This window comes from Talpa occidentalis, unplaced genomic scaffold (assembly GCF_014898055.3).
Source record: "Talpa occidentalis isolate TD23 unplaced genomic scaffold, MPIMG_talOcc4v2.1 talOcc4.17, whole genome shotgun sequence".
Lineage (NCBI taxonomy): Eukaryota > Metazoa > Chordata > Mammalia > Eulipotyphla > Talpidae > Talpa > Talpa occidentalis.
Genome location: NW_023601754.1, coordinates 20,061,884 through 20,086,276, shown reverse-complemented (window position 1 = coordinate 20,086,276; position 24,393 = coordinate 20,061,884). Strand labels below are relative to the sequence as shown.

The 24,393-nt window shown below is 51.9% G+C and overlaps 2 protein-coding genes across 4 annotated transcripts; one reads left to right on the top strand and one right to left on the bottom strand.

Annotated features, from left to right (window-relative positions):
* Positions 1-73: 73 nt before the first annotated feature.
* TAF1C (TATA-box binding protein associated factor, RNA polymerase I subunit C) lies at positions 74-12,638 on the top strand. 3 transcript variants are annotated; one of them, XM_037516254.2, is made up of 15 exons: positions 74-380; positions 2,576-2,785; positions 3,019-3,100; positions 3,296-3,393; positions 3,466-3,555; positions 3,646-3,719; positions 4,290-4,528; positions 4,643-4,759; positions 4,841-4,958; positions 5,046-5,117; positions 5,258-5,393; positions 5,553-5,696; positions 6,292-6,466; positions 6,546-6,683; positions 6,760-12,638. In XM_037516254.2, exons 2-15 carry the CDS (start codon positions 2,648-2,650, stop codon positions 7,746-7,748), a joined length of 2,610 nt encoding a protein of 869 aa, XP_037372151.1. In that variant the 5' UTR covers positions 74-380; positions 2,576-2,647; the 3' UTR covers positions 7,749-12,638. The 3 variants fall into 3 exon arrangements, with proteins under 3 accessions (XP_037372151.1, XP_037372153.1, XP_037372152.1); XM_037516256.2 differs by lacking the exon at positions 74-380 and having other exon boundaries at positions 2,677-2,785; positions 3,024-3,100; XM_037516255.2 differs by lacking the exon at positions 74-380 and having other exon boundaries at positions 2,677-2,785; positions 3,471-3,555.
* Positions 8,271-24,312, bottom strand: DNAAF1 (dynein axonemal assembly factor 1). Its single transcript, XM_037516257.2, has 12 exons — positions 24,047-24,312; positions 21,971-22,106; positions 21,350-21,441; positions 18,838-19,059; positions 18,518-18,684; positions 15,714-15,835; positions 13,699-13,865; positions 12,917-13,183; positions 12,198-12,304; positions 10,755-10,811; positions 9,515-9,869; positions 8,271-8,735 (listed from the first exon to the last, which is right to left on the bottom strand). Exons 1-12 carry the CDS (start codon positions 24,162-24,164, stop codon positions 8,629-8,631), a joined length of 1,917 nt encoding a protein of 638 aa, XP_037372154.1. The 5' UTR covers positions 24,165-24,312; the 3' UTR covers positions 8,271-8,628.
* Between the last annotated feature and the right edge of the window lie 81 nt (positions 24,313-24,393).

The window sequence follows — 24,393 nt, the reverse complement described above, 5'->3', positions numbered from 1 at the left end:
CATAAAGACAATCAGTAACGCAACAGTGCTGTGAGATAGGAAGTTACTTAAGCAGACGTGGGGTTCGCACCTTGTTAAACTGGCACTCACTCTTGGAACTTGATGGGCTTTGCTTCTAGGAATACTAATGACGGCTTTTCTTCCACCGCTATTCCCCCTCCTCCCGGGAGGTGGCGCTGTAGAACACCCGTACGGCCAAGCGGGGAGGCGGAACTTCCGGTCTGCGTGAGCGCGCTTCCGGCCCTGCCCGGAAGACGGTTAATAGCTGCGTCCATGCGCGGAGCTCAGGTGGAACTTTCAGGCTCCTTCGTGGCGCGAGGGTCAGGCGAGCGTCACGCCGAGGTCAGTTGCCCAGAGGAACACGTCGAGGCCCGCGTCACGTAAGTGAGGACGGAAAAGAGAAGGGGCTCCCTGCGCGTGGGCCCGCTGTGTGACTGTGACTGGCGTCCTGTTATAGGGCAGCCCCGATACAAAACGGGGTGCCTGACTGTGGTCCTAGCTCAGAACATCCTTTCCCCCTAACAGTCCCGCCTCTGAGAAGGCGGCCTTGAGCAGCCCCTCCTACGGTGTGGTGAGGCGCCCGCAGATGCAAGGCACTGTGTGCCACACCGTGCTGGATGGGAGACCTGCGGGGGACGGCGTGCAAGTTGGTGGGGAGGACGTGGCCCGGTGGCCGGTTGGAGGGAGGACTCTTCCATCCCTTCTCCCATCCCCTGCGACGCGCTCGCTTTTGCTGTTCCCGGCCTGGCCTGGCTGCAGACCCCGCGGATTTGTTCATCCTTGGAGCCTAAGGGGCCTGGAGATCCTACAGCGAGGACGCTTATTCCACCACCACCCTCCCCCCGGCCCCCCGGCTGCTTTTTAAGACCTTTTCTCAGGTCTTGGGTTCCTCCAGTGCCCCCAGCCTGCGGGGTTGGTTTGGAGCTGTATGGTTCCTTTCTCCTCTCATTCATTTGCTCATTCCTAGATTTGTTGTTTCACTTTGCGTGTATGTATTGTTAGGGTGGATAACTACCAAGGCACTGGGGATAATGAAGGGCCTATTCTTATGAGGACTGTTGATTAGAGAAGTTCTTAGTCAAACAGCTTAAATTTAAAATTTAAAATGTCATTCGTTGTATTGCATGCTTTGAAAGATGCAGATATTGTGGGAGGGTACAGTCAGGGGAACTGGGAGAGGCTTCCCTGGCTGGGAACCTGAAGGATGAGCTGGATTTTTCTTGTGTTTGGGGAGCAATTGGCCCTCATCCTAAGCAGAGAGATGTGCAAAGCCCCTGTGGTGAAAGAAGCATGATGAGAAAGAACCCAAGGGAAATGAGTGTGATCGGAGCCTAGACACAGAGGTGAGCTGTGTGCGTGAGCAGGAACAGGCACCTCTGGGAAGTTGGGGTGCTGCTAACTGATTGAGTACCATCAGTTCTGTGGAAGAGCATTTTTCACAAGGATTTGCTGAGCACCCTGATCCCTGCCTCTGTTCTCCCCTGTTATGGAAAAGAGAATAACCACAGCAGCCAGACACTGGAAACATGGGAATGGATTCTCAGTCCCTTGGAGAGCGCAGTCTAGTGGAAGAGGTGGAACTAAGAAACCATAGATGGAATGAGGTTGACTTGCCCTGAGATACACATAACCATTCGTTTGACAAGTATTGACTGGAATTTACCAGGTGGTGGGCCATTTGTATAGAGCTGAGGTTACAAGGATGTCCAGAGTTGAGGGATGGGGAGGCAGAGAATTAGCTGATAAAGTGCAGTGGGGTTCCAAGGGAAAAGGCACTGCTTATTCTGTGAATGCTTATTCTATGAAAGCAAATTCTGGTATTTGGGACGCACACGAGACTAGTGGTTCAGAAATCGGATTTTGGATGGCATGGGAGATTACACTCTTGTCCATGAACAAGTCATTCTTTACTGACCTCTGTTTCCTGAACTCCAAAAGGGGGGAGAATAAAGCCTGTAGTTCTTGGTTTGCAGATGCTGCTCTAAGTCAACATTGTTGCTGTGGCTAGTTGAAAAACAGAGGTGATGTGTGTACCTTTAGCATACATTTATTCATTTGGGGGATGGTACTGTACTTGACAGTGGGAAGCGAGGTGAGTAAGACTCAGCCCCATTTTAGGGGAACTTAAGTTTAATCTTAGGTGTGAAGCCCAGGGTATGAGGAGTATAGTGTAGATGTGACTATAATAAATGTAAAATCTGTGACAAAAGTTGACCCTTTACCACCTGTCAGATTTCACTCCCTACCCCCTTCTCCTCCTTGTTCATTCTGTGGTCTCCCAGTTGTTTCTCAAACACTTACTGCCCTAGGACTTGCTGTTCATTCTGCCTGGAGCCCTCCTCCCGGTTGTCTGCATAGTGCTCCCTCACTGGCTTCAAGCTGTGCCAAGTACCACCCTCTCAGCGAGGCTACCCCTGGCCACCAATACTAGAACCACACCCTCAGTGCATCTCCATGGCCTCTGTCTTGGCTTGAATATAGCATTTATTAACTGGTATTGGGCTACATGTTTGTTTCTTAGTATCTACATCCCCAAAAGAAGTGTACCACTTAGGGTACTTTTCATTCTCCCCAGGAGCCCTGGATGCCACTGGCAGATTCAAGTCTTACCGGCAGAATGTGTGATGTGTGATTCTTGCTCTACACGATGGACTTCCCGAGTTGCCTCCACCCCACGTTGTTTGTGTCCGGCCCTCTTGGTCTGAGCAATGTTCCTGATTTGTCCTTTATGTGCAGCTGGAGAGACCAGCTCTCCCTGCCAGAGTCCCCGTCCCAGATCTCCGAGGTGAGAGTGAGAATGGGGAGAGTCCTGCCTGCTCCAGGGTGGCCCCTTATACTTGGCACCCCCCTCCTTTTGTAGCATTCAAACTAACCAGTATTGGGGGGGGGTGTTAACAGAAATCTATTAAAACACAGGCTGAGTGAAAATGTCTCCTTCTTGTAGTGGGGTTGGGAATTTGCCGCAGCCCAACCCCAAACCCGCTCACTGTTCTGTTGTTGTCTTGGCTGTTTCTTCAGAGCAGGGCGCCACACTTGCCCAGGAACCTGCTGTGGGAGCCAGAGATGCCTGGGCCCCTTCCCTTGCTGCCACCTGGTCCTGGTAAGGGTTTCATTCCTTGCAAACTGCTCCCCCTGCTTTTCTCCCCACCTGAAGCCTCCCTTCTCCCTACTGATGCCCTGTCCCCCAGCGCCCAGTGTCCTTGGATAACTCATGTCAGCTGGAGCACCTGGTCCTACCTCTGGCCTCTCCTGGTCCCTGGGACAAACTCCATTCCTTCTCTTACTCTTCCCTCAGATCCCTGGGATCCAGGCATATCTGCCCGGGACCTGCTTTTCCGGGGAGGCCATCAGTACCGGCGGGAGCCCCGGGCTGTGCTGGATGTTACTGAGCAGGTAAGTGGCCCTCCAGCCATAGTGTCGCGGGGAGGGGCTGTGCTTAGTGACCCAGCCTCCTCTCCTTCCCAGCTCAGCAGCTTCCTGTGGGATCATGGGGACATAGCCTTTGCACCCCTGGGGAAGCTGATGCTGGAGAATTTCAAGTTGGAGGGAGCACGGGTGAGTGACCCCTGCCAGCCACGGGAGGGAACTTCCTACTTTGCATTGGGGGTGAGCCCTAGGTGAGCTTGACAAGGTCTTTCCATGCAGAGCCGCTCTAAGAAGAAGACGGTGGTCAGTGTGAAGAGGCTGCTCCAGGACCTCGGTGGATACCAGCCATGGGGGCAAGTGCTAGTGAGAGAGGATGGGCAGGGCAGGCCTAACTGGTGGGGCATGAGGAAGGAACCAGACGTGGATCCCCACTTTGCATTTGCAAACCCTGCTTCCCTATACAAAATGACAAACTGCACTAGCCTAAGAGAGGAGGGACTTGCAGGGGCTCCAGGTATGACCGCATCCAAATAGTCAAATAACCTTAGTATTATTTTTTCTTACCTGCCTCTATCTGACATGATTCCTTGATAGAAATCTTGTTTCCAAGTCTGTTTTCCAAACCAGCAAGATGGCTTATGACTCCTGGGAAAGAGCCCAGGTTCTTCCTGGGGTGCAGGAGAAGTCCCAGGAGGTGGTGGGCGTGCATGTCGTGGCTGTCACGCCCTCCTGTGGACTAGTCACTGTGGGGATTGATGGAACAAGGGGCTGTTCCCGGCCAGGGGTGGGTACCGCAGCTTCCCAAAGGAAGACATTCTAGGTAGATGATCACATTTGCTTTGCCTGCCTCCCATGGGATGGTGCTTGGGCCTCCTTCCCACCACTGCCACTGCCTCACCTGCCTGCTGTTCCCTTGTCGTCAGGTGTCCCTGGGCTTTCCTGAGCCATCGACAGCGTAGGTTCTCAATCCTTGCGGGCCAGATCCTGGGCAGGTCAGTGACCACTCTCCTGGGAGAGCTGCTGCATGAGGAACTGGCCACGCGGTGGAAGCAGCTGCTGCTGGATGATGCTTTCACAGGGGGTGCGCTTGCCTGGCTACCTGGAAGGACACCCCATGTTGGGCAGCTGGTCTATCCTTCAGGTGGCGCCCTAGACAGATTGTGTATCCTTGGCCTGGGCTGCTCCCCGACTGGCTCCCTCTGGTGGAGGAGGGTGATTTTGTTTCAGGAACTTCCAGTGACCAGGGCTCACATGCTTATCCTTAACTAGATGCCAGCTTTCCAAGAGGTCCATCTGACCCAAGGAGGTGATACCCAGGTCCTTGGTGACCCTGGCCACATCCAGCTCCGAGGACCTGTGCGGCAGGTAGTGACCCGCACCGTGCAGGGAGAATGTAAGGCCTGTGGCACCTCCTTCCTCCCATGACAGACCTGCTGCCTGACCTTGACCCTAACACTCTACATCTCCTCTTCAGCTCTGCTAGCGGTTCGCTCTGACTACCACTGTGCCCTCTGGAAGGTCAGTAAGCAGGGGCAGCCGGCTCCTCTCCAGGTGCTGCAGGTCAAGAAGGGGGCCACAGGGATCAATCTGAGGTAAAGGAGGCTGAGTGGGCTCGTCTGCAGGGAGATGGGTCGGGGAGAAGGACGCATGCCCAGTATAGACACACTTGTGCCCTGTAGCCCTCACCTGCCCGGGGAGCTGGCCGTCTGCAGCCGTTCGGGAGCCATCTGTCTGTGGACCCCCCAGGATGGGTAATGTCCCTTCTTCACCAAAAAACCCTCCACCAAACCAACATCCACCCCCACTGAACTACAGCCCCTGCTTCTGAAACTGTCCTGCACCCTAGACCAGGCGTCCCCATCTCTTGTTCCCCTCAACCTGTCTCCCCAAGGCTCCAGCAAGTCTACAAAGACCCTGAGACCCTTGTGTTCCGGGACCCGTCTCCCTGGCGTTGGGCAGACTTCACTGCCCACCCTCGGGTGCTGACTGTAGGCGACCGCACAGGAGTGAAAATCATTGACACTCAGGTGAGGGGCAGGACTGTCATGGGCACGGCAGCAGGAAGGAGCAGGTCCTGGGGTAGGTGAGGTCGGAGTCCCGAGGGCCCCAAAAGCAGCCAAGCCAGTGAATCCTGGGCCTATAGGCAGACTTGAGCTTCAGGAGGGCTGACCCTGCTTCTTCCCCAGGGCCCACCGGGCTGTGGCCTGCTGCTCTTCCGGGGCGGGGCAGAGGCATCGTGCCAAAAAGGGGAACGAGTGCTACTAAGCCAGTACCTGGGGGAGCCCAGCCCCGAGTCTCTGCACCCTACACTCCATCTCGTCTGTACCCAGGTGAGTGACGCCTCGTCCCCAGCCATCCCGTGCTGTCTTAGATGTTGCTAGAGACCGTCCCCAGGACAAAACTTTTGAGCCTGTGGCTGACTAGTCACCGAACTCCACCGTCCAGGCTCACTGGCGGGTGGGAATGACCTCGTGAGGATGTGACATCTGCATGGGGTGGACTCAGGGAGCGAGGAAAGGCTAAGCTGGGATCGCCAGTGCAAAGGTAGCCAACTGTGCTTAGGAGAGGGGAGGAGGCCTGAGGACCTCCTCCTAGGAGCCTGGGACATAAGGGGGTCTGTCTCACCTTGGTTCTGGGGCCAGGTGAGCGTGGGGATGGCTGGTGAGAGCCAGGTGGCTACTATGTGCGAGACCCCTCTTCGGCTTTCCCTGTGTGGCCATCAGGACAGCTGAGGTGACCCATTGGACACGCCTCCTGTGCAGGGTTGCCCGGTGACGCTGGGAGAGGCAGTCACCACTTGGGCTTTGACCTCTTTCTGAGAGCCAGCTGGGGCTCTGGAAGGGGCCATCCTCGGAGGCTCGTCCCATCAGTTACTGCCTAGCCAGTGCATCAGACCCCTTTCTCTTGCTTCTTCCTCGGCCCCAGTTCTCGCTCTACCTGGTGGACGAGCGCATGCCCTTGGTGCCGATGCTGAAGTGGAACCACAGCCTTCCCTCTGCTCCCCTGCTGGCCCAGATCCTGCCTGCACCCTGGCCCGGCTGCCCACGGCCGCTGCTCCTAGGCGGCCAGGGTGGGCAGCTGCAGCTGCTGCACATCGCAGGTGAGTCTGGCTAGCTGGGCATGCAAGAAGATAGAGCGCCTGGCCTGGACAGGGCCTCAGCTAGCCGTTCTTCCCCCAGGAAACTGGGCCTCCACACCCCATCTGGCCGGGCCCCCCCAGTGTCTGCCTTCCCAGAGCGATTCCCTCTCCGCCTTTCCCCTGCTGGAAACCAAGAGTCATCGGCGACTGCAGGAGCGGCTGATGGCACCAACTATAGGTACGTGGAGCGGGAGAGCAGGTCTGGGTCACGGTATTCCCTCAGACCTGGGGGTCACTGTCGTTACCTTTTCCAGGTCTCACTGCCATCATCCCACCCTCTACATCCACTCCAGTCTTGTCACTGTTCCAACTCTCTGAGGCTGGAGATCTCTTCCACCAGCGCTTCCGCTTCCGGAATGACCCTGTCTCTCAGGGAGATCCGGAGCCCAGTGCCTCTGTGCCCCCGGTTTCCTGGAGCCCACAGGCTCTGGCCTCCTGCAGCCGGTGGTTGAAGGAGTTGCTGGAAGTACCCATGGCTCCCCCTGTGTGGGCTGCACCCACCTTTTCACACCGCCACCTGCTGAGCTGCAGGGAGCATCAGGAAGTTGAGAGGAAAGTGCCTGAGGGTCTCCGGGCTGCCATGACTGCAGGTCGGATCCTGCAGCAGAGTGACCTGGGCTCTCTCCCTACCTCAGAGCCACCTCCTGCTCCTGACTCAGGTCCTGAGGATGAGCTCAGTGAGCGTCTGGAGGCAGCCTGGGAAGGCCGGGTGGCTGCCTGGTGGCAGAGGCAGCAGGGTGGGAGCTTGGGGCCTGGAAGACAGACCAAGCGGGCCAAGCGCCGGACCCAGCTGTCCAGCACCTTCTCCTCACTCAGTGGCCGTTTGGACCTTTCTGACGCTGTCAGCCCTCCTCACAGCCCAGACCAGACGCCCCTTGAAACCAGGCCTCAGCCCCCACTGACCCCACCCTCTCAGGAATTCACCCAGGAGCTGTGGGCCCGGGGTGTGCCATCAGAGCGGCAGCAGACCCTCCGGGACTATATGGCCAAGCTGCCCCTCCAAGGGGACATCCGGGGTGATGCCTGTACACCCTCCTCCCAAACCTCCAGTGTCCGGGGCCCTGCTAGGCATCAGACCCTCCAGGACTACACACCTCAACTGTCACTCCAAAGAAACACCCTGGAACGTGCTTCTGTGCCCTTCTCCCAGACCTCCAGTATCGGGGCCACCCGCTCTGGGCAGCAGACACCAGTCCCACCTGGCTCTCAGACACGCCGGAAGAAGGCCCGAATGGGCTTCTGAGAGCCTGGGCCACCTCTGAGACATGCTGTGCACTAGCCATGCCTGCTGCAGGCCTTTCTCCTCTGAAGGTCTCTCTGACTGTGGAAACATCTAAAACGCCAGGGTGAGGAGTAGCTCAGGACAATAGGATGGTCATTTCTCCCTTAGTTTATCTTTTTACCTAAAGATGCTTCTGAGAGGCATGTTGGCAGGGCCCTAGCAGTCCTGAAGGTCAGTGTCGGGCTGTGCCTGAAAGTGGGGGCTTGAGTCAGGCTACGGGGTCACCACAGAGCCTTTGGGGTATCATGGTGCCAGGGGTTTGCCAGCAGTAGCTGCTGCTGCTTAACTTGTGTTTAAGGAATTTCTACCAGGGTCTAATGTTTTGTATAGATGCTTTGAACTCACATTTAGGGATTAAATAAACTTGTCAGGTGCACATGGTTTGGGATCACCAAGTTTCCAACTAGGGTGCCCTTAGCTAGCTAAAGCATGGTCTTCTCCAGGGTTCTGCAACTGCTCTCCGGGGAGGTGGGGTGTGATGCCCACTTGAAGGTGTCTGGGACCCCAAGATCTACTAGGTTTCTGAGGGTCGGTGTTTCTGAGGGTTGGTGACGAGGTGGTCTTCTCGGGTAGCTGGTGGAAGGAAACCCCACAATGGTACGGATATTAAAGAGTCCTGTAACACATTACTTACAAGGACTTGGGGTGTTTATAAAGCTCAGGGAGACAGCCAACATCCTGCTTCCTACCACGGGGAAGGCGGTGGCTATGCTTGGAGCCCAAGCTTGGTGCTGCTGTCACTGCCTCTGGAGGTGCCTGGGCGTAGAGCTGTCGAGGGGGCCTGCGCCCAATGCTAGTTCCCCGTCTGTGTGAGTCCGAGGCTGGAGGCCCACCTTGGGGTTCAGTCCAAGCCAAATTCAATGTCCTCCTGGTGCTCTCCTGCCTCGGGCTCTGTGAGCTCTTTGGGCTCCATCACGGGGCATACTCTGTCCCTCTCGCTGCTGTTTCCTGAAAGAGAGGGAAGGCAGTGTTTTGGGGGGTCACTCCCTTTCTCCCTGGATATGGGTCTTGAGTCAACCACCTGAGGTGACATTCAGAAAACCCTGGTGCCACCAGTGCTGGGCAGGAACAGGAGGGTTTGGGCCCCACAGTCCCCGCTTTGGGTGTGCACAGGTGGCTGCTGGACAGATCCCAGCCAGCTCCTTCTCAGCACCAGGCAACTTGGCCCACATGGGCCTGTTAATGCCGGGTGGGGCCAGTGTGCCGGTTTGTCCACATTTCTCCACCCCCCCAGGCGCTTTGCCCACCTGGTGACCCCCTTCCCTGCCAGCAGTGTCTCCATGTGCTTCTGACCTGCACCTCCACCTGGAGGGCCCTCCTCTTTGGGCTGCTGTTGGCTTTTGCCTTGTCTCATTTCTAGGCACAGTGTTCCTGATGCCCTTTTCCTCTGGTGCCTTGGCCCAGAAAGGCCACTGTTTGGGATAGTGAGAATGGGGTGACCATGCAGCTTCCTTTGTCCAGCACTCCTGAGCCAAGATGGCCCAGAGGTGCATGGCCAGAAGTAGGCCAGGGTACCGGCTTGAAGCTTCCAGCACATGCCCACACGCAACAGGAGAGGCACAAGCTAGGCACAGGCATCACCTGGCGACTGTGGTAAATGCCCCCTCCAAGCACATAGGGTTCTCAAGGCAGAGACCCTGTTGCTATCCCTCTGGTTTAGGGAGTTAGTTTACTTCCCCACTCTCCAAGCTCCCAGCCCTGTGACCTTAAACATAGAGCCACCTTACCTGAAAGGGAGGCTGAAAGTGGGTGACTGTCCCTGTCTTTGCAGGAAGTGGGGGTTGTAGCCTCCCCATGGCATGGTTGGGGCACTGGCGGGCCTGAAGTCTCGTCAAGCACCTGAATCAGTGGGCGTGGGTGCTTTGGGGCTGAACTTGGGGATTCCAAGTCCCTCTTTGCGGCTTCTTGAAATATGTTTGTGAAGGGCGTCCCCACCTTCCTGGAGGTGTCCTTGGTGACTGCGAATATGTTTGAAAGGCTGTCTGTAGGCCCTGGCTCCAGCACTGGGAGGGAGGTATAGTCCAGTTCAGGGTCACTGTCGTCGCTCAGGCTCAAGATGGCTGTGATCTTTGGGGAGCACATCTGCTAGAAAAAGGAGGTAGGTGTGTTGGAACCTCTGTTTTCACAGTGGTCATTGAAAATTTATGTGTTAATGCTGCTTTTTAAATCTGTCACAAAGTGTCTCCTGTTGTCACACATAGGAAAGGCCAAGAGTACCCAGCACCCAAAAGTCAGGCCTCGGGATGACACCAGGCAGCCATTCTGAGCCCCCAAAGTTGCAGTGAGCTCTGTGGCCAATGTCTGCGCTCCTTTGCAACCTCTTTGGGTCCTTGCTTGTACCCACCCCACCACCACCACCACCACCACCACCACCACCACCACCGTCCTTAGCCCTCTGCTGGTGTCAGCTCGCCCTGCCAGCAAGCACGGCTTTGTTCAAAAACTGCAACTGGGCCCCTTGGAGGTCAGATCCCCTGGGAGCTGTGGTCTGTGCATCTCCATCCCACCATGATGCATGCCTCTCCCTCCCTTTGGCACACTTGGCCTCCTTGAGGCCTAAGGGAGGGGCAGGTCATCTGGGGAGAACTCCCTGTGGAGAGCCTCCTAGACTGCTCCTTTTTTCCCTGCTGTGGTTCCCTTCCCCCGTCTGCATGCCGCTCTGGTGCAGGCAATCCAGGAGGTGAGCAGAACTACATCCCGGGGCAGAAAAAGGGCAAAGTGTGGTTGTGCTCAGTGCAGGTCATAGAAACCACTGCTAATGTGCTAAATCACCAGGCGTGAGCAGCAGCTCACAGACCCAGTGACACCTCGAGACCATGAAATGCAGTGGCGGTAGCGGTCATGCGCTCATCACATGGAGCACTTCACGTCCAGGTCAGGCAAAGTCCAGGGTAATAGGTGCTGTCAGTGACAAGACCGAATGTGAAAGTGGGACGATGGGGGACGTATGGGGGAGGGATTGAGGACCTGGGCCTGGTCCTCCAGTGATGCGCTGGTGTCCACCTCTTCCAAATCAGGCAGGTCCTGAAAGAGCAAAGGAGCAGTGTCACCATTAGGGAGGGGCCCACCACACCCACCCTCCTGTAGCAGAGCATTTATTCCTGGAGTACAGTGTGGAGAAGCCAGGAAGGACCGGGCAGCTCATGCACACAAGCACACAAGCACTGCAGGCGCGTGGATCCCATCAGGCCCAGTGTGACACGGGGCAGCGTGCTGGGACAGTTTCCATGTCTTTCTCCTCTGTCATAAGTGACCCAGTCAGCTCATCGAGGGGCGTGGTGTACCTCTTCCTGTACACATAAGTCATGGGATCCATGTGGTATAGACCAAGTGTGTTCTAGACCTCTCCCACACTGTGGGGCTCTTAATATTTTGTGGGTTTTGGTACCTTTATAGCCACCTGCCCAGAATTAAGTCCAGCAGCACTAGCAAGGGGAGATGGCAGGACAGTCCGTCCTGTCCTGACTGTGTAGCTCTGAGCAAGCTGTACAACCTCTGGTCCTCAGTGTCAGCTGTTGGTGGTGGCATCTTACTTGCAGGTTCTAAAATGTTAGAGATTAATCTCCCAGTCCAGTGTTCACAGGCCTGGAAAGTGAGAGACCTGCTATGACAGTTGACCATGCTGCCGAATTCTTCCTGAGTCACAGGAAATGGTGCAGTTAGAAATGAGACTTCTTTTAGAAGTTCAGCAACGCCAAATGTGCATGTGGGTTCAAACTCAGGGAACCCTGTGGACAGGGATGCAGGGCGCCTCCAGCCTAACAGTGAGCACCAGGTTGGTGGGAAGCCAGGGGTGAGAAAGAGCTTTCCACCTGGAACTGTGCAGCTCCCGGGGGTCAGGACACCAATGGGGAGGGGTCCCATAGAGCTCACACCTATGCCTAGAGCACTGGACACTTATCCCAGTGGGGAAAGCTTTGGAGGAGAAGCCTTTGAGAGGCCAGCATCAGACACAGGGTGAAGCAGCCCCTCTTGAGTCAGTTGCATCTGGAAGCCTGAGGAGTGACAGGCCAAGAAGGTGGCACGAGCCTTTGCTTGGCGAAGGATGAGAGGCTCTGGTGATAAAATGGAACTTTTCTCGATTGTTCTGTTTAAGACTAGCTGACAGTGGCTTTGCAGCATAGCCTCTGTGGGGAAAGAGTTTTGTAGACAGCTCAACAGGAACCACTGAGGCCTGCGAGTCTCTACCCTGAATACACATACATGCCAACCGGGTGGAAGGGGAGCTTAATAAAGTGCAGTGCCTGCTCAGGAGATCTGGGTGGGGCCTGAAAGTCTGCATTCCCATGATGCCAAGCCTGCCATCCAAGGCCCACACTGGGTATGGAGGGTTTCAAGGTTTTTATCTGTCCACCTGTGTTTTGCCAAATGGAAAGAGATACTTGTCTGCAAGTACGGCTGGTTCCGTACATCGATGAAGAGTTTCTCTGTCTCCAGCTTCACGGCCCCCATATCCACGGCTCCCTCCAGTTCTGCCCCTGAGGCACCCTCACTGGCCACAGTCTGGGGAGCTGATTCTGAAGAACAATAAGAAGTGATCCATCTCGGGGTTCACCTCACACATGCTCAAATGACAAGCCCCAGGTGAAGGTGTTTCAAAGATCAAAGGGACAAAGGCCTCCTCGGGTCTGAAGGGCTGGCTGTTCCTTGTGCCAAAAGCTACGAGAATCCCCAGCGGGATGGGTGACATCTACACAGAGATGGCAAGCCCGGGGACAGAGCCGGCCCTACTGCAGCCCGGACGTGCAGCCGATGGATGACTGCACAGCAGGATGGACACAAAATAATCAGGACCAGTAGAAAAGGCATGATTGATAGGAGCACTTTGGCAGGTTGCCACCTGCTTGGAAGGGCGGCCCCCTCACTGCCTGTACTGCTGTACTTCAGGCAGGCCCCCCACACACACACACCACTCCCCCACTACCACATGCCTCAGGGACCCCATTAACTAATCTCAAAGTGGTCTGGGGAATGTGGACTTGAGAAGGAGCTCCTTCTGCCTTGAGGTCCCTCAGGCTGCACCCCAGGGCCATGTTCCGCTCTTTTCATTCTGGCCTCAGCAAGGGTGAGGGGATGGCCCTTATTCACACAGGCCCTGAGCAGCATCTGGCTGCTCACTGTTCCGTTACCTTCCCAAGCAGCTCCGGGGGTGGCTGGGGCTGGGGCCTCAGTGGGCAGTGTTCCCCCTGGTTCCTGGCCTTCCATCTCTCCATTGACCTCCGCAGACAGCTCACCTCCTCCACCCTGCTTTTCTGGGAACAGCTCATCCTTGGCCTCAAAGCTTTCTTTGACAAACAGCTCTATTTTCTGCTGTGTTTCCCCACCTTCATGGGGCTCTTCCTTCCCCTCTACTTGGGCATCTCTGTTTTCGTCTTCTTCCGGCGGTGCCGCCTGCCCTGAACAAGAGAAATAAATGGTAAAATAAAGAAATTATAGATAAAGGGCCTCCCTGGTGGCGCAGCGGTTGAGCGCTGGGTTGCGAAGCTGCCCACGGCCTCTGCGGCGCTGGTTCGATCCCCGGCTGCTCCTGGCCACCAGAGGAGGGTCCCACATGGTGCGCAGACCTCTCCTGCTGCCCGCTGCTCCCCTCAGCAGTGTACTTCGGTCCTTCTGCCTGTTCTGCTCCCCGCTCTGGCTCTGGTGAATTCTCTCACCCTCCCGCGCTTCTGACTGTACCCAGTGCTTGTATAAACAAAACAAACGAACAAACAAATAAATAAATAAAACATGCCTCTATTAAAAAAAAAAAGAAATTATAGATATGGATATAATATAAGTAACATGGATATACATGAAGGTGTGTATTGGTCCCAGAGACGAAGAAAGCCTGCCTTCACCGCCCAGCTTTACTAGACCGCCCAGCTTTGCGAGGCTGCACGGAACTCAGCATCCGCCCCTCCGTAGCGTGTACCTTCCTTTCGACTTTCTTTCTGTCGTTTCCTCTCTTCGGCCTGCTGCTTGAGCCTCGCTAAGGCCTCAATGCTGTCTGTGATCTTCTTCCGCTCTCTGCTCTCCCACAGTTCTCTCTCCTCCTTCTCCGCTGCGTACCCGCCCCTGGCCCAGGCCTCTGCACAAGCTCTGTTTGGAAGGAGACAGTTGAGGAGGACTGAATTTTTTACAGGATACTATTCAAAACATGCACTGTCTTACCAAACAAAAGGGCCCTTAAGACCAATGGGAAATAGAAAAGTTGCACCTGTACATTTTAATCTTTATTTGCAAGGCCTTCTAGCTATCAAGCTATTGCCGGCCACTGCAGCCTGAGTTCCATCCCCAGCCAGGGAGCTGACCCACAAGGTGCAGCAGACCCCTCCTGTCTTGTCCCCTCCACTGCTCCCCTCAGCAGTGTATTTCAGTAGATCTGCATGTTCTGCTCCCCATCCTGTCTCTGGTGAATCCTCTCACTCCCCACCCCTGCCTCCACCCCAGTTCTTGTATGCAGAAATAAATACCGGAAAAAAAAAAGAAGGGGAGGAGATATTTGCATATCATATACCTGGTAAGAGACTTGTCGCTAGAATATATGAAACATTTTTATAACTCACGAATACAAAGAACACAATTTTTAAAAGGACAAATGTTAAGAGCAGGCAAGCAGTACACTGGGAGAAAATACTCGCAAGAAAGCTAACTGAACAATGACTTGAATTCAAAGCATACAAACAGCTATCAAAACACAAAAATTAAAAAAACAAAAAGCACATGAAAAGATGCTCCACATTCTGACACTGGGGAAATGCGGAAACAGCAACATTTCTAAAGTGCAAAACACCATTAACCAGACTTGAGGAGGTGGAGCGACGGGAAGTTGCTCTCGTTGCTGGTGGGAATTCAAAGTGGTGCTGCCACTTGGAAAGAGAGCTTAGCAAACACGAAACCAGCCTCACCATTACAGCCCAGCGATCATGCTCCTAAATAGTTTCCCACATGAGCTGAAAACATTCACACAACCCCTGCATGTGAATATTCATAGCACTATTCAGAATAGTAAAAAAAAAAAAAAGCAGGAACCACCCAAAGTGTCCATCAACTCATGAATAAATAAAATGTGGCCCGTTCAACTGGAGAGTCACTGTGCAGTATTGTCATGAAGTATTGGCCTGTGCTGCTGTGGCAGGGACCTTGACAAACATGCTGAGTGAAAGAGGCCCCTCAGGAAAAACTGCCCATTGTATGATTCTGTTCCTCTGAGACATCCAGAACAGGCAAATCCATAGAGATAGAAGGTAGGTTCCAAGTAATAAAATGGCTACAAATTTTCTAGAAGGTGTAAGTGCCTTTAAAAAGACTCAACCTGAGGGCCTCCCCGGTGGCACAGCGGTTGAGCGCTGGGTTGCGAAGCTGCCCGCGGCCTCTGCGGCGCCGGTTTGATCCCCGGCTGCTCCCCGGCCACCGGTGAGGGTCCCACATGGGTTTGATCCCCGGCTGCTCCCCGGCCACCGGTGAGGGTCCCACATGGCGCGCAGACCTCTCCTGCCACCCGCTGCTCCCCTCAGCAGTGTACTTTGGTCCTTCTGCCTGCTCTGCTCCCCGCTCTGGCTCTGGTGAATTCTCTCACCCTCCCGCGCCTCTGACTGTACCCAGTGCATGTATAAACAAACAAACAAACAAAAAAAAACCAGCAAACAAACAAATAAAGCATGCCTCTAAAAAAAAAAAAGACTCAACCCACAGTCCTTAATCCAGTAATACAGCTCCTAGATTTCCATCCCAAGGAAGTAATCATTGATGACGTCAAAGACTTCCCAACAATATTTATCAAAGGATTTTGAAAAATAAGTGCTCTCTAAATAAGTGTTCAAACACAAGGAATTTCCTGTTAGAGAAAATTAGCCATTACATTTCAACCCAGAGAATATTTAATGATGTGTGAAAGTGCTTAAAAATCACACTATGCATTTAATGTTACCAAAGACTTTTCCTTACCTGTCCTTGGGAAAGACTGGTCTGTCATCCAGGTATGTTAAGTGTTTTAGTCGAACAGTAACTGTCCGCCGATAACTGGGGATGTGCTTGATGACTGGGTTTCCCATCAGATTCAGTACCCGCTGGAAGCAAACAGGCAGAACCACATTCACACCAAGAACCTGACTCGACCAGATCACTTCACATGTGCTGTGCTCTAAGAATAAGTCGGTAAAAACAGCCAGCACCAGGTCCTGAAGACCACAGCAGAGAAGCCAGCAGGCTCCCTGTATTTGTGCCACCACAACTGTCCCGATTGAGCAGCTGCCCTTGTCCTTGAACTTCAGGTCCTACGTCCCATTGTCCTTCCAGACCAACATTGGGAAACATTTCTGAGACCTTGTTCCAAGTGTGATCACATTAGTTGTGCTTGACCAATCTCTCTTACTGAAATTAATCTCATCTAATGGATAGTTTTCTTGCCTTCCTGGCCAGGATGCAGTGACAGGGCACATAGCATTGATGAAGAGAGAAGGCGTGTGCCCTTATCTATAGCCAAGGCCTTTCTCACCAGGCTTCCAGGTCTCTTGGATGCCAGGGTAGGGCCAGAGTTGAGAGAGGGCTATAGTGGTGCCCGAGTGCCAGGCCCCCTGTGAATCCTGCCACCTCCTCAAAGTGCAAACTCAAGGAAAATGGTCAGGTGACTTGTGGGGGAGCCATTTAAAATTAGTCCAACTAATGAAATACTTTTCATACCTAAAGTGGTGGTGGGAGAAAAGAAACACATTGTGACCTGGTTAGCTTAGTGTTTCCCAGACTTCATTCTCACCCCGCCTTCACCATCCTTGTCATCTTCTCAAGTGACGGATCCCATGGAGGTTGGGGTGGTGGGAGCAACAGGCCACAGGGACAGACACTAGAGGGGTGCGTAGGGCATGAAGGATTGGCTGTGCTTGTGAAGGCTAAAATGTGTGCCCTAAATGGCCTGCCTTGACACCCTAACCCCAGCACCTCAGACTGACTGTATCTGGATACGAGCACTTTAAAGAGATGACACTGACAGGCACAGAGAGATGGTCATTTGCACGCCAATTTGCACAGGGAGAGGGCTCAAGGAACCAGCCCTGCTCACACCTGGATTCCAACTTCCTCTTCAATGATCAAATTAACTCCTGTTGTCGAAGTCCCTCCCCCCTGCCCCCCCCAACTCTGTGGTGGTTTGTTATGGCAGCCCTAGCCAAGAAAAAGGAGAGAAATATGTTTTATCATGTATTAAATATGTATTAACACCTGCTGGTCCTTCCTGACAGTTCATGTACTCTGTAGATGGCTGCTTTTACTTTAAATTGGCTGGCTTTGTCTCTTACAATGCCCTAAGCAGTGAACAGTGAGCTCAAGAGTTTTATGTGCTATCATTGATATTTTTTCTCTGTACAAATGACAACACAGACACACTGAACAAGCCAGGACATCAGCAAAGATTTAAGAGTTAATGGAAAAGGCGCAGGAGCAGCCAGGAGCAGTTGCCACCAGCCAGCAGTGGGCCCACTGGAACATCCCAGATGAAGATGACAGCAAGGGGTAAATCACATCTAATTAGGGGTTGCTAGGGTCTTAACTCGTTTATCTGAAACCCGACACATGAAAAAAAAAGAGCCAGACATTTCTCCTGGCCTTTTCTGTATAGATTGTCTATTAGGGCATCCCCAGCCAATGAAGGAAAGTTCTCTGGAAAAGCATGCCAGCTAATACATGCAGAAAGAAGAAAAGAACTGGAAAGTGGCCGTTGTCCAAGTCCTAATGAGAGAACAAAGCTAAGCCCCTGGCCATGGCTGCTGGTGGATGGGGAGCTCTGTAGTGCCTGGATTAGACTGACCTCACCCTCTATTTTACTGCAGCAGAGAGACAGACAGCTGGACTTTCCAGGCCCAGTGATGTGCTGCACCAGCCCACCTTGGAACCTGGATCTATGGAGCTCTGCCTCCATCTGTCACTGCTAGAAGTCCTGTATACAGCAGGACATGTTAAATGACACCACAAGGGGACCTCCCTGGTGGCGCAGCGGTTGAGCACTGGGTTGCGAAGCTGCCCGCGGCCTATGTGATGCCGGTTCGATCCCCGGCTGCTCCCCAGCCACCGGAGGAGGGTCCCACATGGCGCGCAGACCTCTCTTGCTGCCCGCTGCTCCCCTCAGCAGTGTACTTCGGTCCTTCTGCCTGCTCTGCTCCCGCTCTGGCTCTGGTGAATTCTCTCACCCTCCCGCACTTCTGACTGTACCCAGTGCATGTATAAACAAAAACAAACAAATACAATAAATAAATAAATAAAACATGCCTCTATTTAAAAAAAAAAAAATGACACCATAGGGTGGCAGCCAACCAGGTCCAGGATGTGACTGACTATCCAAGAAAGGATCCCATTTCATTGACAGATTACTGGGGTGGGGAAACCACAACGAAGGGGAAGGGCTTCAGATCAAAAGAGGTTTATGCAACAAATAATCCACATGCCAAGTGTGGGCCTGGGGTAGATGTGAACAACCCAACTGTCTTCATATTTGAGACAGACTAAACTTGGGGTGGATGTGAAATAGTTATAATATTTTAGATACAATAATAGCACGGTGACTTTTTTTAAAAGTCATCTTGGAGACACAGACTGAAATATTTGTGGGTCAAATGATATGGCATCTGGCATTAAAGATAGTCCACCTAAAAATGCAGAGAGGGAAAAGTGTGAAAGAGGGTGAAAAGAAAGGAGGGAGGGAAGTGGGGAGAGAAAAGATCTGATATTTAGCACCAAATAATAGAAGTTATATGCATTACCAAATCAGGCATGCTCTCGAGAACGCTCAGGATCTCTGGATCACTCAGCTTATTGTGGGACAGGTCAAGGACGCAAAGTTTCAGACACTCCTTTAGATGCTGAATGTCTTCCACAGTCTCTAGATGGTTGTGGGCCATCTGAAGTGTGTTTAGGACCGGCAGACAGGCTGGCAGGGTGCGGGAGGGGGGAGGGGGAGAGGTCAGCAGAAGTAAACAACAAAGGTAACATGTCTGTCTGCCCCATAATATAAATTCTTCCAGCCTCCCCCAGGGGAGAGCACTAGAAGCATCTACAAAGACCCCTGGTGCCTTACTCTTACCTAGGTTTTCAATGGTCTTAATGTAGTTATTGCTGAGGTTAAGAGCATCCAGTTTCTGCAGAGGTTCTAGGTTCTCAATTTTATGAAGTAAGTTCACTTGCAAGAAGAGGCAGCGCAGTTCGGTTTGGGCCTCCAGGTTCTCGATTTTCTGTATTCCGTTGCACTCCAGCCACAGACAGCGAAGCCCTGTGTACTCCTCCAAGTTCTCAATGCGATCAAAGCCTGACTCAAAGGGAGGGGGTGTTATTAAGCTACCCCCCCCACAAACTCATACATGGGGTAGGGGGCAGGACTTACCCTTCTTTTTGTCTGCCTGCCTAAAGTCCCCACTCCTTCCTCCAGAAATGCCACTGCCACTTTTGTTGGAGGACCATCCCCTTCCTGCTACTGCACCATGGAGCTCTGGGTGGCTGCTCAGTTATACTCCAGCCACAGCTAGCCAGGTGGGGCCAATGGCCATGGATCTTGAGGGGCTTTGCTGACTCCACTGGGAAAAGTGGTTTTTCTGCTAGAATTGTCAGCCTGCTCAGGAGGAACCTTGCAGGTTTGCTGTTGGAATCAGGATACAGAAAAAAGTCCATGCATTGCTATTAGTTGAAGTCTGTTAGTCACTTTTAGCCTATAGTCTTTGTCCCTTTCTTTTATTTTTTTTATTTTTTAAAAGATTTATTTATTTATGCATACAAGAACTGGGGTACAGGCCAGATATCTGGGCGTGTGAGAGGATTTACCAGAGACAGAGCAGGGAACAGAACAGGCAGACTGACTCAAACACACTGCTGAGGGGAGCAGCAGGCGAGACAGGAGAGGTCTGCTGTGCCATGTGGATATCTCACTAGTCAGCCAGGCTCGAACCCATGCTGCAGAGGCTGCAGATAGCTTCACAGCGCTGTGCTCAACCACCTGCACTACCAGGGGAGGCCCTGTCTCTCTCTTTTACTCACTGCAATTTTTTTGTTGAAGTAACTGGGTTGTTTCTCTCTTGACTTTGTCTTGGCCTTGTCCTCTCTCTAGCTGTCTTCCTGCTTCACCGTGGAAGGCCTTTTCCTCATTGTCTTCTCAGATTCATTCCTTTCTTGGGTCTACTATTACTGCAGCCACCAGCGAAGGTGTCAGTGACATCCAATTTACAGTCCTCTGTGCACTGAATACAGATACCAGGTGCTCGACCTACTGGGTCCTGCCCTCCTTCTTCAGTTTCCTCTTGGGGCTCTCTGGATCACTTAGCTTATTGTAGTGATCATTGTCTCCCGGTATTCATGCCCTTGTGTTAATGATTCAGTAAAACCAGCCTTAATCTTGACACCAACAGAATATGGTAGAAGTGATGATAGTTACTTCTGAGACTTTGGCTTCCGTCTTGGCCTGTCTCTCTTTCTTAGGTAACTTGCTCGGAGGGGGGAAGCCAGTTGCCCTGAGAAGCTCGTGTGTGAGGAATTGAGGTGTCCAGCCAACAACCAGTGAGGATTTTAGGCAGTGAACCTGGAAGTGGATCCTCTCACCCTGTGGACTCCAGACAACTGAGGTCCAGTCAACAGCTTGGCTGTCATGACTAACTCCAAGTCAGGACCTCCCAGCAAAGTCATTTCCAGATTCCTGGCCCTCAGGAACAGTGGGAGATCATGAAATTGTTGCTAAGTTTTGCAACAGTCTGTTCCGCAGCAGTGGACAGTAGAGGCACTTCTGTCTCCCGGATCTTCTACCTCTTTGACTCTTTCTGCTTAGTCTAATCCGCCGGGTTCTCTTCTTCCACTCACCTCCTGAATATTGGTCTCCTGGGGTGTGCTCACCTATGTCATTTTATTCAACACTACATCTAAATGTTGGATGGAGAGGATAGAGAGGACAAAGCGGAAGCGAGGAAGCCAGCTAGGAGGGGTTCCAATGCTTTAAGGTCAGTGCTGTGGGAGCCGTCCTGTACCTTCCCTGCCTGGCCCAGCCTCTGGCCTGGGTGGTTCGTCATAACCATCTCTGTGTTTCCAGGACTGAGTACAGTGCCAGGCTCAGGAACCATTTCTTGGATAAATGAATAACAGAGGCCTGAGGAAGCTGGTTGGCTGACCCACAGTCAGCACACGCTGAGAACTATCACTCTTCTCTGTCACTGCTAGGAATAGTCTATGACTTGGAACTTAAATTTCTGTGCACCTGCAGGGATGCCAGTGTTCACACCTCTCTGCCCTGAAAGGCACCCGGTATCCCTCACCTGCTGTTTTCTATGCCCATCTTTGATCCACTATTGCTCCAAAGCTCAAAGTATTTCCAAGCCAGCTTTCTGGTGGCAAACATGGCTTGGAAAGCGGGAATATAATATGCCAATGTATACTTATAATCCCTTTTTATAAACTCATCAGGTGAGACTTTCTTCAACGAAATACTGCTTTTCCATCAATCTTCAGGAAACTGAAATTTCTACTTAAATTTGAGAACTCTAGATAATTCCCATGAATAGTTTTTTAATACCACAGTCTTTCTGCCTGACAAAATCCTTACCTAAAAAGCTTATCCTTACCTTTAAAGTGTAAATACAGTGTATCATTCAGTGATGGGGTAATATAAAGTTTATGTTGCTTGCAGAGTTTTTGCAGGAAACGTTTAGTCATTCTGTTAAATGAAAATATATGAACAAGAAATTTCAAAAAAAAAAAAAAAAGAAATTTCAGTTTCTGTATATCCCAAAATTCCATACCATATGCATTCTTCCCCAAATTTCACAACATCCTAAATGCCTGATAACTATTTTAAGTTGTTGTTGTTGTTGTTTTTGGTATAGCTTCCAGAGCCTCATCCAATATTATTGCTTTCAGCATTCTTAAAAGTTGCAATGTATGTTCTAATAAAAATACTTTTAATAGTGTCATCAAGAACTACTGATGTTTCTTTCTCTAGGACTGCCATTAAAGTTTAATGGACTGTGGGATGGTGGAGGAGGGTTTAAAAAAAAAAAGTTTAATGGACTGTGGCTAGTGGTGCCATACATGCAATGCAGTCCTGACTCCATGACTAACTCTCAAACATGGGGCCAACTACTTACACTCCATGAGCCTCAATTTTCTTATCTGAACACAGGGGTGACTGCAAGGCTACCTTACTCAGTCAGTGTACACTGATTAGCAGTAGCATGCCCACAGACCTGGGGCCACCGTCTTCCTTGTCATCTCTCTGGTGTGCTAAGCAGCCAGCTGGCCAGCTGTCACCACTCTGCTTCTGCTCACTTTGACAGGATATGTCAGGAGGACTTGCTGAGACTGCCTCAGGATCGTTTACTTCTGTAAAAGAAGAGATTTGTTCTATAGAGGTGAAGAAATGTATACAAAATTCCTCCAGTTTCAACTTATTATGTTTTTAGTACGGGATACCAGTATTCTTTAAGCGTATGAAATTTTTTCAAGCTTTGCTAAAGACTATGGAAATTTCGGGGTCTCCCTGGTGGTGCAGCAGGTTGAGTGCAGTGCTGTGAAGCTGTCTGCAGCCTCTGCAGCGCTGGTTCAATTCTTGGCCAGCCAGGGAGATACCCACATGGCATAGCAGACCTCTCCTGTCTTGCCCGCTGCTCCCCTCAGCAGTGTTTTCAGTCCATCTGTGAGTTCTGCTCCCCACTCTGTCTCTGGTGAAACCTCTCACTCTCCCGCACCTCTGGCCTATACCCCAGTTCTTGTATAAATAAATAAATCTTAAAAAAAAAATAGAAAGACTATGGAAATTTCACTTCCAGGCAATTCCTTTCTAAAAGCTCTTGTGAGGCACACACAAAGATACGTGCTAGGATATTCAAGACTGCCAAAAACTGTTATCAACACAAATGTCCATCCATAGGGACTGGTTAAATAAAACAATGGAGAACTTTTCTGCCTTGGGAAAGAAGGTACTGGAGCTCCACCAATCAATATCCTAATTCTCAGAAACATCCATGGAGTAAAAAGCAAGTTTCATACTAAGTGCAGAACACCATTTATAGAAATTAAAAACACGACCCCAAGCTAGGCATATTTAAGGACACAGTCTATAGGGAGAGAGAACTAATTGGAAGATTCCATATAAAATTCTGAAAGGGTGGCAAAAAGAACATTCACTTTATCTGAAATGGCTTCTGTGTTTTTTATAATCTCTGTTCTTTTTTTAATCTCTGTTCTTAAAATATTTTCAAAAGAAAAATCACAGGAGAAACAGGCAGGGTGAGGGTGGAAATATCTTTGGTAAAAAGAAAATGAGACATTCAAATGCACTTGTTTTTAAGGGTTTTTAAGCTGGTGCTCTCTGCCGAGTTTTAGGGGGGGGAATCTACCGAGGCATATTCCATGTGTTGAATTGGCCTATGCGTCCCTATTTCTCACCAATACAGTGCCATCACAAGAAGTACCAGATAAGCATTTGTGGAATAAAGAATAGGTGCTCAATATACACAGTCACTGATTATATCAATAACAAGAACTTCCATTTATTAATGGCCTACTGTATATAGGAAGCTCTAATTGTATTATTTCTGTATAATTATTGCTGCTTGTGGACAAGGAGCCCATGGCTTAGAGAATTAAACAGACTTAAGGCTGGAGAACTGCAGGGCTGCACTCTGACCCAGTGGGAGGGACTCAAGCCCTTGTCTTCCCCCTGAGCAGCACTGCTTCCCTACAGCTCCTCATGCAGGCTTGTTTGGAGAGTCCATGATCAAGATACATTTGTTGACTAGGTTGGAAAAATGAAACACACATTAAGTAGTTTGTTTACCTAGTCATCAAAAGGTTTCCCTTAGGGACTGACACCAAGCGGAAATAAGAGACTGGAAAACAAAATTCTGGGAAACTTTGATGAAGAGTCACCCACTGACCCCAGAACCATCAGTTCTTCAGTCTCTCCGCAGATCACTGCAAACGCAAAGGGAATGCCCTACCCTGACATAGCAGGTAGTGGAGGTGGAAAGCTCTTCCCTGATGATAGCAATAAAGGGATAAATTCAGAACATTAAAAAGTTGGGAGAATGTTGTGTTGGGTAAGGGCCTGGGCCTGTCAAGGCTGGGGAAGTGTGAAAGGAGAGAAATGCCTACACACAGAGCGGCTCAAATGCCATTAACACTTGCCACGCACGGTGTAGTGAGTGCGGGCCTCAATTGTTATTATCACTGGCTGTGAAGATCAGGTGTGGGAACAGGCTGTAGCGCCCAGTCAGCTCGGCCCGTCGCCCCCCTCGCCTCCCTGGGGCGGCGGTCGGCACCTTCCTTGAGGCCCCCTGGGCCTGCGTTCCCGCGGTCACCCGCAGACTCCTCCAGGTCCAGTTCCCGCACGCAGTCCAGCTCCACTCCCCCGTCGACCGCGGGGTCCTTGGGATGCATTATTCTTGAAACACTGAACACCTCGTAGCAGTGAGGAGTCGGGTTCCGCGGGGTCGTTAAGGCCCCCAACCCCGCCAGCGACGCCCAGCTTTTCTTCCCTGCCAGCCACTCGCGCCCCGCGTCTTTTCCAGCCTAACGCTTCCCAGGTCTCCACGACAACCGCCGCGCACGCGCACTGGGCCGCCCCGTGCGCCCCGACGCCGGGGGCAGCCCCTGGCGCATGCGCGGG